The 22,962-nt window shown below is 39.8% G+C and overlaps 1 protein-coding gene and 1 pseudogene across 1 annotated transcript; both read left to right on the forward strand.

Annotated features, from left to right (window-relative positions):
* Window positions 1-8,365: 8,365 nt before the first annotated feature.
* LOC110174937 (cartilage intermediate layer protein 1-like) lies at window positions 8,366-11,350 on the forward strand (annotated as a pseudogene).
* Window positions 11,351-14,372: 3,022 nt separating this feature from the next.
* LOC110174938 (cartilage intermediate layer protein 1-like) lies at window positions 14,373-21,419 on the forward strand. The gene is made up of 9 exons (XM_055149551.1): window positions 14,373-14,435; window positions 15,498-15,530; window positions 15,603-15,636; window positions 17,271-17,300; window positions 17,375-17,404; window positions 17,490-17,658; window positions 18,585-18,694; window positions 19,330-19,504; window positions 21,240-21,419. The coding sequence occupies exons 2-9, from the start codon at window positions 15,519-15,521 to the stop codon at window positions 21,328-21,330; spliced, it is 651 nt and encodes a 216-aa protein (XP_055005526.1). The 5' UTR covers window positions 14,373-14,435; window positions 15,498-15,518; the 3' UTR covers window positions 21,331-21,419.
* Window positions 21,420-22,962: the final 1,543 nt, after the last annotated feature.

A 22,962-nucleotide genomic window follows, 5' to 3' on the forward strand; every position in this document is an offset into this window, starting at 1 on the left:
CATGATCATTGTCAAATTCTACTAGTATTTCATTACATGTTACAATAAGTTTCGTACGAGCTGAAATGATACGCGCTAAATTGAAGATATTTATCAGATTTTCAAGCTGTTAGTTTATTAGATTTTTCCTTGTTGTATTCAGTTATTCTTGGGTCATATAAAAGTGCGCCACCGCTTTCTCTCAGATTCTGCTGCTCTGTGTGTTATACGATCCAAATATCTGATATTTCTGGCCACCAGTGCTTCCTGTGATCTGATCTTTAAATAAATCTGAACGACATCGCACACGACATTGCTAAAATTACCACTGCATCTCATGCATGCCCTGGACACTAAATACCAGGTGTCTAAACTCTAGAGTCATAAAACACAGGCGTACTCAAAACCAGTTGGTTAAACAAGGTCCATAAACACAGGTCAAAACTCAGGAGTCTGTGTTAATAACATCGCAGGATCAGAAAACACCAGGTTCAAAAACCAAACCCCGTTTTAATGCTAGGTGGCTATTTAATCTCAGTCTACTAAAAGTCAACGTCTTAGTATCAACCTAGATGGGTTCGTGACATGATTAAACGCAAAAACACAGTGAGCTCTACAACGCAGTTTTTCTCACAAGTAAAAGCCCGGTGATTATTAACTTAGAAATCGACGTAGTTAACACTGGTATCTAAAGACCCATAGGTGTACTTTTATAATTTCCGACAAATTAACCATAGTTACCGGTTGGTCTAGCGTAACTGATAGGTTAAAACCCAGGAGCATCAAGTAAACTCCCGGGTGGTCTTAACTAGAACCAAGAGCATTCATTGGAGAAACGCTAGGCTCCTTAAAACACGAATGGTGATTCCTCAATAAACAGGAGACACCTTAATTCACCACCGATGCTTTTCTACAAAAACCACCGGATCCATTAAAACCAGGACAGTATAAACCAAAGTGACTCTAAATAAAACCAAAGACTTTGAGCCCAATGAGGTGAAATGGTACAAGACTTGCAACGACACCAAGAGCGACCTAGCACTCCCAGTTGGGTGACGCGTGAGAAATGAGGCCGTAATAGACTTCATTGTAAACTATGAGTCCCTCCAATTACTAAACGTACTAACAACCCCAGGACCTAAAACACCAGCGATGACTAAAACCAGCACACTTAGAGCATGTCCATAATACCTAGGCGCTTCTCTGAATACCAGCGATTCTATGTAAAAACACCAAGGTCTAAAGACACAGAATGATCATAACACAAAAACAATGGAATTTCTAAAACTACGACCATAAACCAGGGCACTAGAAACCGATGGTGACTACAATATTTCCAAGGTTCTCTAAAAGACCCAGTACAAATTTTAGTAAACCCAGCGATCTAACAAAAACCAGCTAACGTAAACGAAACGCGCGTAAAACTTAGGACTAAATCCAGGTTCATATATCAGACACCCAGGTCCTAAACAAGACATTTTGATAACTGCATTTAGGACTAAATCAGGTACCATACACAAAAACCCCCAGGGTCCGTTCAATAGATACTTATGGTTTCTCTGTAAAAAAAACCCAGGGACTTTAAAAACAACAGTCTTAATGTGATCACAGCTAGGAAACACATGGATGTCTAAATACCGAGAGTCTAAAAATCACAAAGAATTCTTAGACGGGAGCTCGATAAACTCAGGTCTGTGTAAACCCTAAGTTGAGTGATTCTTAAAGCGTCAGGACTTATAAAAACTGTTAAGGACTAAAACCAGAGGTTGACGTTATGAATATATCTCGCAGGGTATTCTTAATAGAACCAGCAGATCTCCTCAACCAAAGAATGAGATCAGTGTCTCGAGCATAACTATAGGTCATGAGCATCTACGTTCTAAGAGCCAGCTTTCGATACCTGTAAACACAAAGGAGTGCCTCACGGTTTGTTATAAATTTTTCTGGTTTATGAACATCAATGTTGATTACCTTTAAATATTTTGCGCACCAACGGCGTCGCAGTATGTAAAAAACCTTATGTACAAGAGAAGCGGGACTTACTCCATTTGAACATCACAGGTAGCACGTCGAGAATATGTACGTGTTACCTCGATTTCTCCAAGTAGCGCATGCTAAACACAGATACCAACACGAATACTGACATAACCAGGATATGGCGTATTACATCACGGGTTTAATATGTGTGCTTAAAGTAACTCTATGCAAAAAGTAATGGAAGGTTGTCCAGTAAGAGCGAGTGCATCAATGGTACAATGCTAGCAACGTCCATGATACCGCGATCCAGGGACGTGCGCATGGTCGTTGACCACTAACGACAACAAGCGACCTCTACCAACTTCGAATGTACTTTGTTCTACAGATTTTTCCCGGATATTGTTTTGCAAAACTGCTACGATTTTCCAGTCTCCTGTCCGCTGGGTACGTCGCTCGGGTTCAAAACCCAGTCCAAGGTCCCAGCAACTGATAGGGAACAAAAAAACCCAGCTTACCGTGTATCAGGTTTCTCAATACCACATTCGTTTTTTCCAATATGATCAAACATACCAATTATTAAAAAAACAATGAGATACAAACAAGCGTACTAACAAATATCCCTCATTTTGTAAGGTGCTGCAAATAAAACACATAGGAAACTAGAAAACCAAAAAGGCGGATTCTATAGATAAACCCAGTTTTCGTACTAAGTTTTTTAAATTTATACCGAGATGTAATTAAACAATTTAGGGAAAAAAAACGAAAAAAAAAAAAAACAAAGGTAACGCCGTTAACCTATGACACTCAGGCCTCCTAAAATGACTGCTCACAATCGACCCCGGCATCAATTTATAAATCCGCAAGGCTGCATATCGCGACCTAAATAAAACCACAAGACTTATCCCACGTCCTAAACCAGGGAACAGACTCGGAACCAACCTAGGGACCATTGCCTGTCCGATAACCTTCAGCTTTTCGGTCAGCTCTCTGACCCTGTCTTGAGCATATCAGAGCCACTCCAAATGACCGCTCGATTGTTCCCGATTTCAAGCTAGGGAGCTCCTTAACTATCCTTCAGTCGTTTTTTCCGTGAGTATTTTATCCAGGGTCTTCGAATTTAGCGAGTCTCACAAAGTTTTTTCAAATATTTGGTCTGGTCCGTTATGACAGCTTGTGTTTTGATACTTTAAATCATTTTCATATTGTATTGGGTTCTGAGCCGTTTGTTAAATTAATATTTTAGCGCCAGTTGTTGGAGAACATCAACTAGGATTCACTGGTGTTAACAGATCGTACGGAGTTGCTTTTTACACATTCGCTCGGGGGTCTTTTTCTCTTCCTTTTAAGGGTTTGCGTTCCTTTTATAGTAGATCGCCGCACACGCATAGTCATTCCCCGTGTTGCTTTTGTTGTAGGTCCTGCGCAAAGGGGTCTGTGCGGTACCGAGATGTGATTCGGGACCACAGGTGACGACCCTAGTTCTCTCGGGGTCTCAGCAGACGTGTGCCCGGTCTGTTTTCGGGGTACATCTCCGGGAGAAGCTGTCCCAGTCTGGTCTTACGATCCTAGTACATTCCTGACTCGAAGCTCTTGGTTCTCCACGGGTTCCCTGCGCGAATAATCAAATCTGTGGGATCCCAAATACCCGGTGGTGACATTGGTCTCGGGATCTCGGTCCTGACTCTGTCCCCTCGACTGAGACCTCCCGTGCCGCCGCAGGACGACACTGGGTGCTTCGAGCTGAGTCATCCCGTCACCAACAATCTCCTAGAAAAATAACATTTCTCCTAGCATCCAAGTGTTCCAGATTTCCGAAATGCATCGCTCTCCTTCAACATAAGTTTTATTAACCACGAGTCAACACTTTTTCCTTAGGAGCTCTATACGACCAGTGGTTAAGAAGGGTGACTTTTTTACTAAATCGTAATTCCCCTATCAGATTACCAGCCGGTATCTAGAGATTGTCACCGCTAACATCTCGGATAGCTTTGTCAAACATTAATCCCCATTCAATATACGTTAGAAGTGCGTTAATGTGATTTTCGTAATCACGTTATGACTGTACTTTAGTTATTTGCTCTGAGAAGCAGCATAAGTACCCACGTGATTATGTACATTAGATTGATTTTTGTTCTCTCTTGCTAGTTACTCAGAGCAAGTAAAAAGCCAAGTCCTTTACATGGAACCAAATTTCCCTCTCGAAGTACAAATGGTATTTATTCGACTCGACGAACGAGGAAGGGACAAGTCCACACCAGCAGGATTCTTTAGTCCTTGCTTGTTAAATATTGCTCATGGTTACCGTTCCGCAGGAAATCCCGTGGCATTGAAGAAATAGTTTAAATTCCAAGTCCTGTCGCTCTTAGAGTTACTAGCAGATTTAAGTCCGCACTCGGGTAAAAGTCGCTGGTGTTATACGCCAGCTAGTCTTCATGTTTCGGTTTGACCTATTTTCAAATCCTTGTCATTAAGATCACAAATATTTAGGTACAACTTGGCTTGGATAAATAGAAATCAATGCTTCTAATTCATCTTCCGTTTTATTAATTTTACGCATGTTTTGGAGTCACAATAGTATAGAATGAATTAGTTTACTCAGAGTTCGACAGTTTTTATAGACCATGTTGTTCTTATATGAAACTGCGTATCATAAGTCGCTGATTTTAGACTAGTTTAGACCTGTTCATTCGGATCCTGGGTTACACACGGTAGAACCAAACATGGTTATTAGACTTGGTTTTCACTCAGTACCTCGTTTTAGATCACTGTGTCTAGATTAGCCTGTCGTTGCTGTAGACCTCGAGGTACTTTTCTTCCTGGCTACAATCCTGTTAGGTAGAGCACTGTACAGCGCTGATTAGCTGAGACCCTGGTTTAGTCCTGGTGTTGTCGTTGCAGTACGTCTGTTATTGTTTGTTCTTAGTAATTTTGAGTCTCAAGACGAATCCTTAGACATGGTTTGGTCTCCAGTCTCGCGTGTGTATAGTCCATATAGAGTTAAAAAATCACTGCTCTATATAGACCTGGTTATCCTCATGGTTATAGTCCTGAGTAAAATCACATAAGTTATGTAGATCCTGGTGGTCTATAGCACCTGGTTTTTAATGACCTGAGTATTTACACCTATAAAAGAACACATGGATTCTTAGTATCCTGCATTATTGACTAAAGTTTGTAGATCTTCGATATTAATGACGATATCCTGAGTGTTAGACCTGTATTTTATTATAAATGACTTCATAAAGGACTTCTTCTTACTATTCAGTGTGCAGTGCTGTGTGAATATATTTGATGAGAGAAGTAAATTAAAAAAATATGATTAAAGATATTATGCGCCTCTGTGTAATCCATTTATTTCGAAGCTAGAGTAATCTGTAAACTCTCCAATGTACCACTACACTGAACACTTTAACATGTATAACTGTAAAACAAGATTTATTTCGATATTGTGTACTCTGACTATCACTGGCTACAGTGTAATCTGCTTACTCCCCAACACTTGATACTATTAGACATATAATTTAGTAAATCAACATATTACTTGTTACAAGGTTGAAGCGCATCTAAACCTTGCTAGCTTTAATTGATAATATGATTTACTGAGGTGATCGATGTCTAAACTGAACACATTGGTCATTTCTCATAGATTAGTGTATCTAACACAATAGAAAAAATTAGTATGCCAGTATTGCACGACATATAATTATGACATTAAATATTCGCCAATTTCTCTCTTTTATCTTGCACACTTCAATGACCACCACTTATGTCCCATTACTGATTGGAATTAGAGAATGACTACAAAAACTTATTGAACTATTACTCAACAGACCATTCTACCTATTCTCTCACATTTTCAACGATCAGATGCACGACGGGGAGCATGTATGTGATTAGTTTGTAGCCTGTAGAACCCCGAGACCGTAGTGCACTATGATCTAGTGACTGATCATTCCAGATCTGTCTGTGCTATATATTATCTTCATCTATTTGTTAGAGCACAAAGATATCTCCAATTTCAGGCACACAATAATTTACGCTGAAAGCAATAAGCCACTAGAAACAATTGAAGCCACGTCTGCACTGACTCGTCCCGATGAGGATCATGCTATTGAGCGAAATGTTGATGACCAGCAAAGGACAGTATCAAGTGTCAACAGACTCCATGTGTAATATCACCAGAAGCCGTACATGTAAGGAATAAGCTCTCAATCAAGGCTGACCCATACTAAAATAAGTTATTGTATGCTTAAACCCGCCACAATTTTGGAAACTATGTGTCTTAGAGCAGTGGAGGTCGAAGCTGATTGCATTGCTTATGTGGAATACCTATACACAACAGACATTGTGATGCCTCTAGAAGGCCAGGATCAGAGAAACTCATGTCATAATAGTGTTCACAAAAACTCTATTTTCTCGGTTCAAGGGTACGTATACATAACCGACTCATACAATCAAATGCTCAAAAATTAAATGGTTGTGCAGCAGAGGGACTACGAAATTACATTACAGAAAAATACCTCTTTTAAAATTAGATGAACTCTTATCATTTATCAAAAATCCCTCATAACAAACAATATAAATGAAACAACCTAGATAAAAGAACTTAAGAATAAACACAAATTCAACACATAAGTTTGTGGGTCTAAGCAAAATGAATTGACTACTCAGTAAATACTAATGGTAATCAGAGTCTATCTATTTTTTCTGTAATAATGCTATGCGAATTCGACTCCATCTGTTCTCATTGTTTGTATCATTTATCTTGAATGATGTTGTAATTCGACGTACAACGTCCGAAAAAACTTATCGTATGTTTAAGGAGACAGTTTAGGAAAGTAGATCACAGACCCACTTAATTGTCTGTCTGGTGGGACATGGACGTCTCGGTTATGCAAAGAACCGCTGAGTAGACGCTTGGACTGTAGAGTCACAACAACCACATTGTTGATTATGATTATCTCAATGACAAATATTTCTACTGGACAATCACACTATTTAATATTACTACAATATTGTTGGAGTAGAATTAATTCATGCGCGAGGCGCACTAGATTAAGTGCTGTGTGGACACGTGTCGACACTCAGCGCTTCAAACATAACAGGACCGAGGGCCTGTCCTCCCGTCCTTACAGAAGACCTTAGTGTTGCACATATGGACGAGTGAGAGTTCTTCTCACTAAAATTATGTCATGAGATTATATTTTGCTATTAAAACTTGATGTGTTATTTATCTGTGGGTGCTCGTTATTCACCAGCAACGGCTGTGCGAGTCCGGCCTGTCTCTCGTTCGGTGAGTCCCTACACCACCACCAGAGCAGCACAAATGAAGACTTGTCTCTTTCCAAACGCTCTTAAAGGACGATCGTTTTGACTGTTTGACCATTGACACCCTCATCAGAAAAATGTCCAACATGAGAAAAGTGGAGCCGAGTGCAGGATTTTACAACAAAAATAGACTTATTCCTATTTACATACAAGTTCATATTAAAACATTGTGTTGAAATTAAATTTTTCTTCAAGTTTCAGGTTGTTCATAATATATTATAATAAGAAAGAGTTCATCAATTAAAAAAGATTTCTGTAATAGATTTGTGTTTCTCTGCACAAATATTTGACCTTATTGTTATTTTTGGGGTTTATATGACATGAGTTTTCTGATCCGGCCCCTTTGGGATCAAAGTCGGTTGGATACGACCCCTGAACCAAAATGAGTTTGACACCCCTGGTCTAGACACTTGTTGGTTCAGTTGTCTCCTGCGCAGTGTCCTCGCCTCTTTTACTACATGATCAGTAGATGTGAAAGGACTTTTTCCCTTACAGTCCTGAGGCTCTGACTCAAATCCAGAGAACTTCATGCCAGTGTCAGACGTGGCTGCATTTTGGGGCGTCCAGAATTGGTCAGATATTTTCTGGGAGTTTTTACTGAACAACAAAAGCAGCGATAGTTCCTTCCTCCTCCTTGGTCCTTTAGAGCGAAAAGTAGAAGGAAGGAGGTATTTTTGCCCAATTTCAGATGGAAAATTGTTTGTCGCTGAGAAAGTGTTTTTGTACTTTATCTGTAGATCCTTCAGTTGCTGTCTTTTGTCCCCATCTCTTATCCAGCAGAGCAGAGTTTGAACTTTCGTTGCGACAAGAATCTTTGTTATTCAGCACCAGTGAAACAAATCAAAATGTCCTAAATATGTTAAGTGTATCAAGTTAACACCCCAAAGAAGTAAAATGCCCCATAGTAACTACACAGAAGTCTTTAGTAAGAAGAACTCCTTATGCAAGTCGTTATAAATAAGCCTTAAAGTTCTTATTAAACTCTTTGTTCATTGTGAGTTAAGTCTTTTTTATTAAGGTGTAGTTATTATAAAGTGCTGCCAAGAGCTGATTTTACCTTCTGTCAAATGTGTTTTTAATTTTCAGGATGGACAAAGATAAAGGATTCGTCTGCCAAAACAAAGAACAAAAAGACAAACGCTGCAACGACTACCGCGTTCGCTTCAGCTGCTACTCCCCCTACTGCGCAGAAGAAGGTACTGCACGCCGACGCAATCCCTTTTTCTGTCCTAAATCGATACGTTAACAGTGAATGAGTGAATGTTTTGGACCCGTGTGTCTGTCGTTCATTTGTTTTTCAATATAAGAAAATGAAAAATCAACTGTTTTCTTCATTATTTGTCTCCAAATCTAAAATTAAAAAACGGATAATGATTAGTTTTTTTTTCAGTTTTCGATTTTGTGTTTAAATGAAAAATGGAAAAAACGAATAACGGGCGTTTCCCGTTTACGTGACTTCTGTGACTGCGATGCTGGATTTTTGCGCTGCGAACGGACTGAACCAGGACTGATCCAGGTGCGGGACCAGACCGGGAATGAGACCGAGACTGAGACCAGAAGGGAAATGAGACCAAGATCGAGACCAGACCGGGAATGAGACCGAGACTGAGACCAGACCGGGAATGAGACCGAGACCAGACTGGGAATGAGACCGACACCAGACTGGGAATGAGACCCGAGACCAGACTGGGAATGAGACCCGAGACCAGACCAGACCGAGAATGAGACCGAGACCAGACTGGGAATGAGATCCGAGACCAGACTGGGAATGAGACCCGAGACCAGACCGGGAATGAGACCCGAGACCAGACTGGGAATGAGACCCGAGACCAGACCGGGAATGAGACCCGAGACCAGACCAGACCGAGAATGAGACCGAGACCAGACCAGACCAAGAATGAGACAGAGACCAGACCAGACCAAGAATGAGACAGAGACCAGACCAAGAATGAGACCGAGACCAGATCGGGAATGAGACCGAGACCACAGCAGGGCCGGAGCTCGAAGCTGAGGCTCGGACCCCGCAGAGGCTGTGGTCCCGATCTGGTCCCGGACCTGGATCAGTCCTGGTTTAGTCCGTATGCAGTGCAAAATTTGGGCATTGCAGTCATGGAGGTCACGTAAACGGCCGTTACCTGTTTTTTTTTTTTCGTTTTTCATTTAAACACAAAATCGAAAACTGAAAAAACGAATCATTATCCGTTTTTTCATTTTGGTTTTGGAGACAAATAATGAAGGAAATTGTTGTTTTTTCATTTTATTTTTGGTTTTATATTGAAAAACGAATGAAGGAATGATACACGGACTGTTTTGTTCCCTCAGTGTGCTGGACTGACTGGTTTGACCGCGACGACCCCAGCGGAACAGGAGACTGGGAAAATCTGAGCAGTTTGCAAAAACAATATCCGGGAAAAATCTGTAAGAAACCAAAGTACATCGAAGTGGTGACGTGTCGGGCAACGACCCTGCCACCGCGACCGGACAGGACTTCTACATGTAAGTCACCGCACTCTGGACACTTCATACTTTGCAATGAGTACGTTTACATGCACATCAATAACCCGGTTATTAGCCATATCCTGGTTATGTCAGTATTCGTGTTACTGTGTTTACATGCGCACTGAGAAACCGGGACACTCATATCCGCGTGTACATGATCAAATGGAGTGTCCCGGTTTCTTGACATAATCTTACAAATGCGCAGGCGCAAAAATTAACTTAAATCAATTTCATAAACCAGGAAAAATACAAACCGTGAGCTCCTTTAGCATAAGAAGCTAAGGAGCTACGAGATCTCCCACAATCCACTGTGCAGATTCTTCATTAAAATCTTCTGCATAAATAAACTCAACTTTACAACATATAAACCATAAACACTATAGACACATCAGCCCGTTTGATCAGATCATTCAGCTGTGATCACATTTGTTTACGTTTTACAGAAACAAAACTTAAGACCGTTTGGCTAATTAGCATAAACTGTTAGCGGCGATAAAAACAACTCGCTCCTTGTGTTGATGTGAACAGTTTCTTTTGGACTAAATGACACGACTCTGTGGATTATGTGTGTTATTTCTGTGACAGAAGAGGCGCTAATGATGTTAAGTGTGTTCTGTGTGTGTGTTGTACAGGAGATAGTTCATGTTTTAGCTTTTCAGCGTCACACGAGTGCAGGTTTAGCGCAGCTCTTTCATTTCACTCATTTGGTCAATTTATTTATGTAGCTACTGTTGTGGTGAAAAGACTGGAAAGTGTCTTTTGGACACATGTGCACTCAACTTTATGTTGCAGTAACCGGGATACTGCGTTTACACGCCACAAGTAACCTGGTTATTATCGGAATAAACCAGCTACAGTAACCCGGTTTCTAATAACCGGGTTACTGAAACCGGGTTACTGCGTTTACATGCACCATCAAGAAACCGGGATACTCAAAAAACCCAGTCATAACGGGGTTATTGATGTGCATGTAAACACACTCAATGACGTCATGCTGGGACTGTTCTACATGAATGTCCAGCAGAGACTCAATGCAAACTAGTCGTGTGCGTATGTCGTTCAGACTTTCATTAAAAGATCAGACACAGGAGCACTGGGGCCAGAAAATCAGATTTGGATCACTTCAGGCTGCAGTCTGAACGTCGCCTTAGACTCAATCAGACACGAGTCAATATTTTGAGTATTTGTGACTTGATAAAAGATATTTGATGATGCGTCAAGTCAAGGATCCGCACACTCATTCAAACACCAGTGCACGCAGACACTGAAAACTGATGCAATGTGCGATATTTTAATTAACTTTTTGACACGATCATTTCAGTTACAATACAAAACTAGAAAAAAAACTTTAGGAAATCAGATTTGTTTAATTTACATTCTTTATTAAAAACACGTTATAGAAAATATATTGTGCAAACCAACTTTCACCCAAAGCTCCAAACAAACGCGTCTTATTCTCGACTCATTCCTTCACAGGTTTAATCCAACCGAGGGCTTCGTGTGCAAGAACGGCCCGGGTCAGTACTGTAAAGACTACAAAGTGCGCTTCGGCTGCTGCTGCGACTGAGGATCACCGCAGAGACGACGACAGAGACGACGACAGAGACGACGACAGAGACGACGACAGAGACGACGACAGAGACGACCACAGAGACGACCACAGAGACGACGACAGAGACGACGACAGAGACGACGACAGAGATTCTTCAGTGGTGCGACGTCCGTGTTGTTTTGGTCAAACTGAAGAAATAAACAGTAAATTAAAAAAAAAAAGAGTTGATTCTATGTCTCATTCTTCAGCAGATATATTAGGTTAATCGTGTTAGAACCAGTGTCGGGGAGTAACAGATTACAAGTACTGGAGTTATGTAATCAGAGTACAAATTATGAGTAACTGTATTCAGTTACAGTTACTGTTTCAGTGAGTGGTGATTGGATTACAGTTACTTTGTTGAAATAAATGGATTACACAGAGGGATTTTCCTGTTTTCACATTTTGGGCTAAACCAGGACTAAAACCAGGACTAAACTAGGACTAAAACCAGGTCTAAACCAGGTCTAAACCAAGTCTAAGGTCGTTTTCACACCGCTAGTTCGATTATTTGGTCCGCACCAGGAAATAAAATTGTTATTATGTAGCAAATACACTCCAGTCTGGTCCGCGTTCACACCGGCAAACAAACCAAAACTGGTTCGATTGACGTGTCTCTGTTTCCCCGGTAAAACAGCGATACTCCAGTTATCAGCACCGATGATCCTGTTAATACCACGGGCCATCCTCATCTCAAATTATCATCATGAACTCATAAAACAGCAACATGTAGAACTTTGTACAAACTCACCGCATCAGCCCAGAGTTCGGGTAACAGCAGCAGCCAACAGCTCCTCAGGACGGGGCTGGGGTCTGGTCCTTGGTCTGTTACAAGCTCGTTGGTCAGATGGTCCAGAGGCTCTGTCCTCCATGTGCTGGTTCCAAACGGTGGCGAGAAAGACCAGTGCTTGATGGACTGAGTCCGAGCGGGTACGTTCAGTCGTCTGCGCGCTGTTTCCGTGCGGGAAAAGCAAGAATGGAACTGGCGCTGCCCCCGCTGGTTCAGGACTCTGGTTTGGATCTAGTCCGACTGTATTTCTCACTCTAGGCTAAAAACAGGGACTTTTTTAAGTTGTATCAATTGAATGGGCGATTGCCTATTGCCATGAAATTATTTAGTTAATTAAAGCCTAAAATAACAAATGTTGGTTGCTGTGTGATCACGGGGAACACCGGGTCGTCTCTGTGCGTGTAGGTCCTGAACAGGGGTGCGCACCCCCAATTCTGACTCACTCTGGAGCCACACGTTCGCACACTGGTACTTGCTCTGATCTTCGTGTGTTACATTCTCTGTATTGGCCATTGTTGGTAAAATAATTCGAAACTGAATCGCGTCTGCGTCTGGACAACAATCTGTTACTGCGCTGGAGTCGTACAGCGCGTCACTTCAGGCAGAGGAGACGCGTGTCCCTCCCATGATGCATTTCGAATAGTCCGTTTGTCCATACTGTCTATGGTTTGGACCCGGGTTCACGTTCACACCAGAGGAAAGTTGGTCATTTGGTGCGGATTCAAGCGAACCGAGACCACCTCTTTTTTGAGGTCTCGGTCCGCTTGATTTGGTTCGGGTCCGAGTCTGATTGACGCTTTCACACCAACGCAAACGAACCGAACTAACCACTTTTGGTTCGAATGGACCGTTTGGTGCACCAAATACTGTCGGTGTGAAAACACCCTAAAACCACGTCTAAACCAGGACTAAACCAGGACTAAACTAGCACTAAACCAAGTCTAAAATCAGGACTAAACTAGTACTAAAACCAGGTCTAAACCCAGAACGAAACCAAGTCTAAAACCAGGTCTAAACCAGGACTAAACCAGGACTAAACTAGGACTAAAACCAGGTCTAAACCAGGTCTAAACCAGAACTAAACCAAGTCTAAAATCAGGACTAAACTAGGACTAAAACCAGGTCTAAACCAGGACTAAACCAGGACTAAACTAGGACTAAAACCAGGTCTAAACCAGGACTAAACCAGGTCTAAACCAGGACTAAAACCAAAACTAAACCAAGTCTAAAACCAGGACTAAACCAGAACTAAACCAAGTCTAAAACCAGGTCTAAACCAGGACTAAACCAGGACTAAACTAGGACTAAACCAAGTCTAAAATCAGGACTAAACTAGGACTAAAACCAGGTCTAAACCAGGTCTAAACCCAGAACGAAACCAAGTCTAAAACCAGGTCTAAACCAGGACTAAACCAGGATTAAACTAGGACTAAAACCAGGTCTAAACCAGGTCTAAACCAGAACTAAACCAAGTCTAAAATCAGGACTAAACTAGGACTAAAACCAGGTCTAAACCAGGACTAAACCAGGTCTAAACCAGGACTAAAACCAAAACTAAACCAAGTCTAAAATCAGGACTAAAGTAGAACTAAAACCAGGTCTAAACCAGGATTTAACAGGACTAAATCCTGCTGTGTGGACGTGTCTCTTCTTCTTCTATCAATAATATTTTTAATTTGGTTCAGTAAAGTCTGGGCTGTTTATTTTTGTTTGTCAGACAAAACATCTTATGTTACAATATCCTGGTCTTTGCTTCTCTACAGCAAATCAAGTAATCCAAAGTAATCAGATTACATTACTCACTTTAAGTAATTTAATGGATTATGTTACAAACTACATTTTGGGGCATGTAATCTGTAATCTGTAGGGGATTACATTTTAAAAGTCACCTTCCCAATGCTAGTTGTTGTACAGTTGTAGGGAGTATTATCTGTTACATAAGGTGAGTTGTACAGTTGTAGGGAGTATTATCTGTTACATAAGGGTGAGTCGTTGTACAGTTGTAGGGAGTATTATCTGTTACATAAGGGTGAGTTGTAGCAGTTGTAGGGAGTATTATCTGTTATATAAGGGTGAATTGTACAGTTGTAGGGAGTATTATATCTCCTCTCCTTTTTGATGAGTCGATGAGGTTATTTTGAGTGTGTCCAGTAGGGGGCAGCAGGAACAACAGGTGAACAGGTGTGTGTCTGAAATCAGTTAAATAGGCGCAGGTGTGCAGACACAAACCAAACCAAACCGAGGAGTGTGAGGAGGAACAGAGACGCACCGGTGAGTGAATTAACCTGTAAAATTAGTTTTTTAAATTTACTTAAAATGGTAAAATGGTGTTGGAACCCGTATAGAAGTAATGTCTTTAATTTACATGTAAAATGATTCTTCTATTTAATTTAAATGTAATAAGTGTAAAGAGAAGCTGAGGTTAAAATTGAATACAACTGGCTGATTTATTTTATGAAAGTAAATTAGTAAATAAATTCAATTTTAAGTTTTAAAATGTTAAATAAAGCTAAACTGAGTAACTAAATCATTTGATAATTTGATTATTTAAATATAAAGTAAAAAATCTGATTTAAGGTAAATGGAGTAAAATGTAAGTTAAAGGAGCATTAATTAAAAATATATTTGGCAGGTAAACAATTTATAAATTTATTAAAATGTGTCTTAAAGTAAAATATTACATTTATTTCGTATAGTCATTTAAAATTGTTTAAAAAATAACTTATATTTAGGATTAAAAATGTATTGGTGAAATGAGACATTGGTTAAAATTGTAGCTATTTAAGTTAATGTGTGAAATGTATCTTAATATATATAATATTATTATATATAAATAGTAAATATAATAATTGAAGTATATTAATTAAAATTCAAATGGATTATATTAATCAAATTGTGAAATGTAAATTTTATTTCATTACGCATATTTAATTGTAGTAGTCGTGAACAGTTCCAATAAAAGTTGAGCCTTGTGTCTTTTTCCCTGGTTTTTAAAGTTGGACCTGCATTTCGTAATAAAAGACTTGACCGTTGTAGGGAGTATTATCCGTACCCCTGCAAAACCTCTTTAAAACGTGAACAAATGTGTCAAAGCTGCATTAAACTCATTATAATCTCACTCGGGCTGATTGGCTCTAGATTGATTTATGGTTTATATGTTGTAAAGTTGAGTTTATTTATGCAGATTAATTATTACTAAATTGAAATTATAAATTGAGAATCGATTTGTTAATTCTCCTGACGATTTAAGAAAATTTAATCGAATAACCATGTCTAGTCTGTGGTTTTTGATAGTTTTGACTAAACTAATTTGTTCTTTTGTTTTTCTCAAAGGTTTGACTTCTATCTGCTACAATGAGGAATCTGGTGCGTATGGAGAAGAGTTTCACAGTAAAATGAACAGGCTGTGCTAATACTGTCTGTGTTTTTGACCCACAGTTGGGACTTGTTGTCATCGCAGGACTCATTTCTGGTACGTCACGTTACTTTTTCTGACTGGAGTTGCAGTTGAAGCAGATATAAGAATTGTAATTGAAGCTACGACTCCGAGATTTATGTAACTTTTTCTGCAAAATAAGGCTTCCTGTGGTGATTACTGCAAGTCAATGCAGTAATGTACTTCAAGGAAATGTGAACAAAGATGACTCCTCGAAGCAGGATTCTGGTCATGTCTTGTGATAGACTTTTTGCGTCAGTACAACCGTGTAATGTTTTAATACACTGGTTCCCTCGTTTATCGCAGGGTTTACGTTCTAAAAGTAAACTGCAATAGGCGAAATCCACGAAGTAGTCAGCTTTTATTTTTGACAATTATTAAATCTGTTAAGGCTGTAAAACCCTAGCTGGTTTCACTTCGTGGAAACCGTCAGACCATTAGGATTCGTTTGCTCAGCAGTAGGCAGGTGCTTTTTTTAAAATTTAACCAACCGCTGCTGTTTGGTCGTAACGTATGTCCACTAACGAGGATACATTTTTCCAAATCCTATAGGAAGAATGACAATAACGTTTTTCCCCTTGATAAAATTTAAATCCTCGTTGCCAATACAGAATGTCTGGGTCTTTACTGATTGGCTGGTGCCCGAACTCGCACTTCAGGGATTCTTGCGAACTGTCGAGTGCAGCGGTGTCGAACTCATTTTGGTCCGGGGGCCGTATCCAACCGACTTTGATCCCAAAGGGGCCGGATCAGAAAACTCATGTCATATAAACCCCAAAAATAACAAGTTCAAATATTTGTGCAGAGAAACACAAATCAATTACAGAGCTACAGAATATTATGAACAACCTGAAACTTTAAGAGAAATTTAATTTCAACACAATGTTTTAACATGAACTTGTATGTAAATAGGAGTAAGTCAGTTTTTGTTGTAAAATCCTGCACTCTGCTCCACTTTTCTCATGTTGGACATTTTTCTGATGAGGGTGTCACGGTCAACAGTCAAAACGATCGTCCTTTAAGAGCGTTTGGAAAGAGACAAGTCTTTTGTGCTGCTCTGGTGGGAGGGGCCACGTACAGAGACGCTGGAGACGCTGCTGTGATAAACACCACAGAAAATTCACAAGATTTTAATAAAAATAAAATATTTGAGTAGAAAATCAGCCGAGGGCCAGATTAAAGGTCTTGGAGGGCCGGATCTAGCCCCCGGGCCGCATGTTTGACACCTGTGGTTTAGTGTGTTGATTCCTGACCTAGTCACTGGAGAGATTAAATTACACTGAGGCACTAGGTGGCGCCAGCCTAACTAATTGCGTCCTACAGTCACATAACTTCTACCTTCCTTCAGCGCGTCCAGAAGTCCAACTTTTTGTGCGACGGTTACATCTTCCTGTCTTTTGGGTGCGACCGCAGGAGCCTTTATCGGTGCAGAAAGTTTCATCGTTGTGGGTTTTGTCGGGGGGGAAAACTTGCAAACACACAGCACTTCAGAATCACACTACTAGAGATTCAACATTTATGTAAATTTGTCAAACTGAACACAGGAGTTGATTTATGGTCTACAGTCCCTTAGCCAATCGAAATGGCACAAAAAAAAATCAGTGTTATGTTGAGGTTCGACTGTACTTCCATAAATTTAGATTTGCATAACAAGCACATTACTGTTACAGCTGGGAGCCTCCAACCCACCGAACCATTACGTGAGTATTTCCAGTAGATTAACTTTGTAGGAAGCTAATTTTGATTATAAATGTAATTACTGTCTCTATTTTAGCACTTGCCATCAAAAAACCTGTTAACGAACGTAAGTGTGAACACGTTTTCTTTCTTTTTTAAGTTGGTCTTTTATATAAATCCGCACACGCAGTAGCTGTTGTGTTTTGGCGCAGGCTGTTGGACCGAGTGGTTCGACAGGGACAACCCTTCAGGGACGGGAGACTGGGAGCTGCTGACTCAGCTGCGTAAAAAGTATCCAGGAAAAATCTGTGACAAACCCGTGGACATCGAGGCCAGGACTTGGTCTGGAAAAACCCCGGCCGCCGCAGGAGACACGGTCGAGTGAGTCTCCCACCAACACTCTAGAAAACTACAGTTCTCTAGATCATTCCAGACTTATCCAAACTTAACATAATTTAAAAGTCACACACTTTGGCGACCCAAGTCTATAGACATTATTTGTAAATCACAAAATAAAGGTGGATTATTGAGGATATTTTATTGTTGACGGTGATCGTGTCTCTGAACAATTAGAATTACTCAAGTTTTAAACAATGAAAAACAATCACTGAAGCAGCAATAAAAGGATCCATAAGTCAATATTTGGACATTAAATGTTGCCCATTTTATTCTTTTCAACATTCAACTGAACCAGCGACACTTGTTGGTTCAGTTGTCTCCTGCGCAGTGTCTTCGCCTCTTTTACTACATGATCAGTAGATGTGAAAGGACTTTTCCCTTACAGTCCTGAGGCTCTGACTCAAATCCAGAGAACTCGATGCCAGTGTCAGACGTGGCTGCATTTTGGGGCATCCAGAATTGGTCAAACGGTTTCTGGGAGTTTTTACTGAACAACAAAAGCGGAGGAAGAAAGTGTTTTTGTACTTTATCTGTAGATCCTTCAGTTGCTGTCTTTTGTCCCCATCTCTTATCCAGCAGAGCAGAGTCTGAACTTTGGGCAGCTCGTCGTGACAATCTTTGTTGTCCAGCACAAGTGATAAAAGTTTGGATGGACTGAACCAAAACAATGTCCTAAATATGTTAAATGTATCAAGTTAACACCCCAAAGAAGTAAAATGCCCCCATAGTAACTACACAAGTCTTTAGTAAGAAGAACTCCTTATGCAAGTTGTTATAAATAAGCCTTAAAGTTCTTATTAAACTTTGTTCATTGTGAGTTAAGTCTTTTTTTTAATTAAGGTGTAGTTATTATAAAGTGCTGCCAAGAGCTGATTTTACCTTCTGTCAAATGTGTTTTTAATTTTCAGGATGGACAAAGATAAAGGGTTCGTCTGCAAAAACAAAGACCAAAAAGACAAACGCTGCAACGACTACCGCGTTCGCTTCAGCTGCTACTCCCCCTACTGCGCAGAAGAAGGTACTGCACGCCGACGCAATCTGATTAACAGTGAATGAGTGAAAGTTTTGAATCCGTGTGTCTGTCGTTCATTTGTTTCAATATAAGAAAATGAGAAGTTTTCTTATGTGTCTCCAAAATTAAAAACGATAATGATTAGTTTTTTCAGTTTTCGATTTTGTGTCTAAAGAATGGAAAAGAGGATAACTGCCGTTTCCCATTTACGTGACTACGATGCCGAACTTTTCCGCTGCGTGCGGGCTGAACCAGGACTGATCCAGGTGCGGGACCAGGCCGGGAATGAGACGGAGACCGGGTCTGGTCCAGGTCTCATTCCCGGTGTCAGTCTTGGAGGTTCAGAGCCCACAGCAGGGCCGGAGCTCGAAGCTGAGGCTCGAGTCCCGGTCTGGTCCCGGACCTGGATCAGTCCTGGTTCAGTCCGTATGCAGTGCAAAAGTTCGGCATTGCAGTCACGGAGGTCACGTAAACGGCCGTTATCAGGTTTTTTCATTTAAACACACAATCGAAAACTGAAAAAATCATCGTTTTGGTTTTGAGACATGATGAAGAAAATAGTTTTCATTTTATTTTTGGTTTTATATTGGAAAAACGAATGAACGTATGATACATGTACTGTTTTTGTTTTTTTTCCTCAGTGTGCTGGACTGGCTGGTTTGACCGCGACGACCCCAGTGGAACAGGAGACTGGGAAACTCTGAGCAGTTTGCAAAAACAATATCCGGGAAAAATCTGTAAGAAACCCAAGTACATCGAAGTGGTGACCGTGTCGGGCAACGTCCCTGCCACCGCGACCGGACAGGACTTCTACATGTAAGTCACCGCACTCTGGACACTTCATACTTTGCCATGAGAACAAGTGCTCACCCCTAGGTACATTTTTGTGCATCTAAACTTTGCTTTTTTTTTTTGCATAATTTGGCTATACTACACCAAAATTTGCCAGTTTGTGAATTTTATTTTTTTTTTAAAGATCACATTAAACAGTCTATGATCAAAATACATACACCTGTGGTCCTTTAGATGCATTTTTTTTCCCATTGACTTTATATTTTTAACTTTGGTTTTCAACACCAAAGAATGAAAAAAAATCTTTTTTTTTCTGTTAGTGTCTTTTTGAATAATTTGATATTTTTCTATGTACAGTGTATTAAGGTGCATCGTTTGCCCCAATGTAAGAAATTCAACTTTTAAAACCCAATTTTAAAATGTGACAAAAACCAGATTCTTTTAATTGGTTTTATTTGCTCAATTGAAATAAATCTACTGGGTTCACCAAGACTCTTAAATTCCATCCTAACAGTGTCCATAAAGGCAGAAAAAGCTGTTTTTCCTTATTAACCTTAAAAATAATCTATTTAAGGCCATAGTGTCACTGAAAGTTGAATATAACTGTTATTATTTTCCAGTGTTGGGAGTGTTACTTTTAAAATGTAATCCCCTACAGATTACATATCCCAAAATGTAGTTTGTAACATAATTCATTATATTACTCGCCTTAAGTAATGTAATCTGAATACTTTGGATTACTTGAAGACGAGGAAATCTTCACATAAGATGTTTTGTCTGATAAAAGAAAATAAAAAGCCCAGACTTTACTGAACCAAATTAAAAATATTGATAAAGGAGACAAAAAGGGTTTAGCCCAAAACAGGAAAATATCAGTGTAATCCATTTATTTCAACAAAGTAACTGTAATCCAATTACCACTAACTGAATAGTTATAATTTGTACTGATTACGTAACTGCAGTACATGTAATCTGTTACTCCCCAACACAATCAGTCTTCATGAATCTCTAGGATATGACAATTTTTGTGAAGATTGAGTTTTTTTTCATATTTATCCAATATCCACAAAGACCAAAAATGAAGAGACAATTTTTTTTTTTCTGTAATGATCATAGACTGTATAAAGTGGAGTGAGTGACGTCACCAGAGCGTCCCAGGTTTCCAGAAAGGATAAGAATGTTAAAGAAAAACAGATTTTTCAGTTCAGATTTAAGGCTTGTGCACTAAACTTCAGAGGCTTCGTGGACCCAGTAAACGTCAGAGAATTTCATCCGATTTCTCATGGAACTTTACTTTGGCAAGTGTAAAAAGATACTCGGTACAGACTGATTTTCAAAAATGTTTCAAAAACTTGGGCGGATGATTCACCCTACAGTGCATCTTCATTACAAGTTAAATCCATAGACGTTTGTACATATGAGTCGACACTGAAGTCCAGACACAGATATTTGAGGTTAAAATGATCTGGATGTGTCCTAGAGGAGTCCTGACTTGATAAAATGAACTTTATCAGATCATCAAATATCTTATCAAGGATCCACACACATTCAAACACCAGTGCACGCAGACACAGAAAAATGATGCAATGTCGATATTAGTGATATTTTAATACATACAAAACTTGAGGAAAATCAGATTTGTTTAATTCTTTATAAAAAACATATTATAGAAAATGTAACTCTACTCTTAATCACTGCAAACCAACTTCACCCAAAGCTCCAAACAAACGCGCCTTATTCTTGATTTATTCCTTCACAGGTTTAATCCAACCGAGGGCTTCGTGTGCAAGAAAAGCAACCATCAGGACTGTAAAGACTACAAGGTGCGCTTCGGCTGCTGCTGCGACTGAGGACCACCACAGACTGGATGTTCTTCGGTGGTGTGATGTCCATGTTTTGGTCAAACTGGAGAAGAAATAAACGGCTAATTTTAAAAAAAGTGTTGATTCTGTGTCTCATTCTTGAGCAGATATATTAGGTTAATCGTGTTATAACAGAGCCTCATGTATGTTTGAGTAGCACTGGATCGTCCTGCATTTGAGGATCAATTTGTCACATTCCCCTTATCTCTGCTGCTCTGTACTTGGTTATAAATATTTCAAAAGTAAAAAAACTGAAGTGATACTTGTAAAATTCTAAAATGTCACTGTCCTCGTCTGTTGAACGGGACAATCCAGGAGTCAAGAATCAATAAAATGTAACTCGGTTAGATAAAGATTATAACATGTTAAAGCACAGGTGTCAAACATACGGCCCGGGGGCCAGATCCGGCCCTCCAAGACCTTAATCTGGCCTCGGCTGATCTACTAATGTTTTATATTTTCTATTAAATCTTGTTAATTTTGTGGTGTTTATCACAGCAGCGTCTCCAGCGTCTCTGTACGTGGCCCCTCCCACCAGAGCAGCACAAATGAAGACTTGTCTCTTTCCAAACGCTCTTAAAGGACGATCGTTTTGACTGTTGACCGTGACACCCTCATCAGAAAATGTCCAACATGAGAAAAGTGGGAGCCGAGTGCAGGATTTTAACAAGAAAAAATTGACTTATTCCTGTTTACATACAAGTTCATGTTAAAACATTGTGTTGAAATGTAATTTTTCTTAGTTTCAGGTTGTCATAATATAAATTCTGTAAAAGAGTTCATCATTAAAAGATTTCTGTAATAGATTTGCGTTTCTCTGCACAAATATTTGAACTTATTGTTATTTTTGGGGTTTATATGTCATGAGTTTTCTGATCCGGCCTTTGGGATCAAGTCTGTTGGATACGGCCCCCGAAAACAAAATGAGTTTGACACACTGATTTAACGGTTAATACAAGTTGTTACGTCTGCCAAGGAGGTTATGTTTTTGCCGCATTTGTTTGTTTGTCTGTTTGTTTGTCTGTTAGCAACATAACTCAAAAAGTTATGGACCGATTTTGAGAAATTTTCAGGATTTGTTGGAATGTGAAAAGGAAGAACTGATTTCATTTTGGGGCTGATCCGGAAGAAATCCTGGATTCTGGATCACTTTGAAATTTTAGTTAACATTGTGGTAAATGGGGCCAAAAATTTAGTTTCTCAATATCTGGTTAATTATTGACCAAAACCCATGAAATTTGACTCAGGATGGACAATGGGATCCTCTTTCATATTCCAAAGGCTGATCCGGATCTGATCCACAAGACTGATTTTATCGCAATTTATATACAAAATGGGGAGTCCCTGGCGGAGGTCTGCGCTCTCTGACTGCTTTTCTAGTTTTAAAATGTTTTGGACCATGTGGATCTTTTCTACCACGGTTCATGAGTTGTCTGCAAGTCTCCATGTGTCCACTGGGGGGCAGTAAGAGTCCTGTGATGTGCAGAGTGTAAAATAAAAGGACGAGTCTGGAGTCAATCAGCCAAGATCACAAAAAAAGGATTTCACCTGAGGAAAAATGGAGTAAGTTTAGCAAGAATCACAATTAAACAAGACATATAACGCTCGTGTTTGCTCTGT

The sequence above is a fragment of the Boleophthalmus pectinirostris genome, unplaced genomic scaffold (genome assembly GCF_026225935.1).
Source record: "Boleophthalmus pectinirostris isolate CB_2022bp ecotype Guang Dong unplaced genomic scaffold, ASM2622593v1 HiC_scaffold_13, whole genome shotgun sequence".
In the NCBI taxonomy this organism is placed as follows: domain Eukaryota; kingdom Metazoa; phylum Chordata; class Actinopteri; order Gobiiformes; family Gobiidae; genus Boleophthalmus; species Boleophthalmus pectinirostris.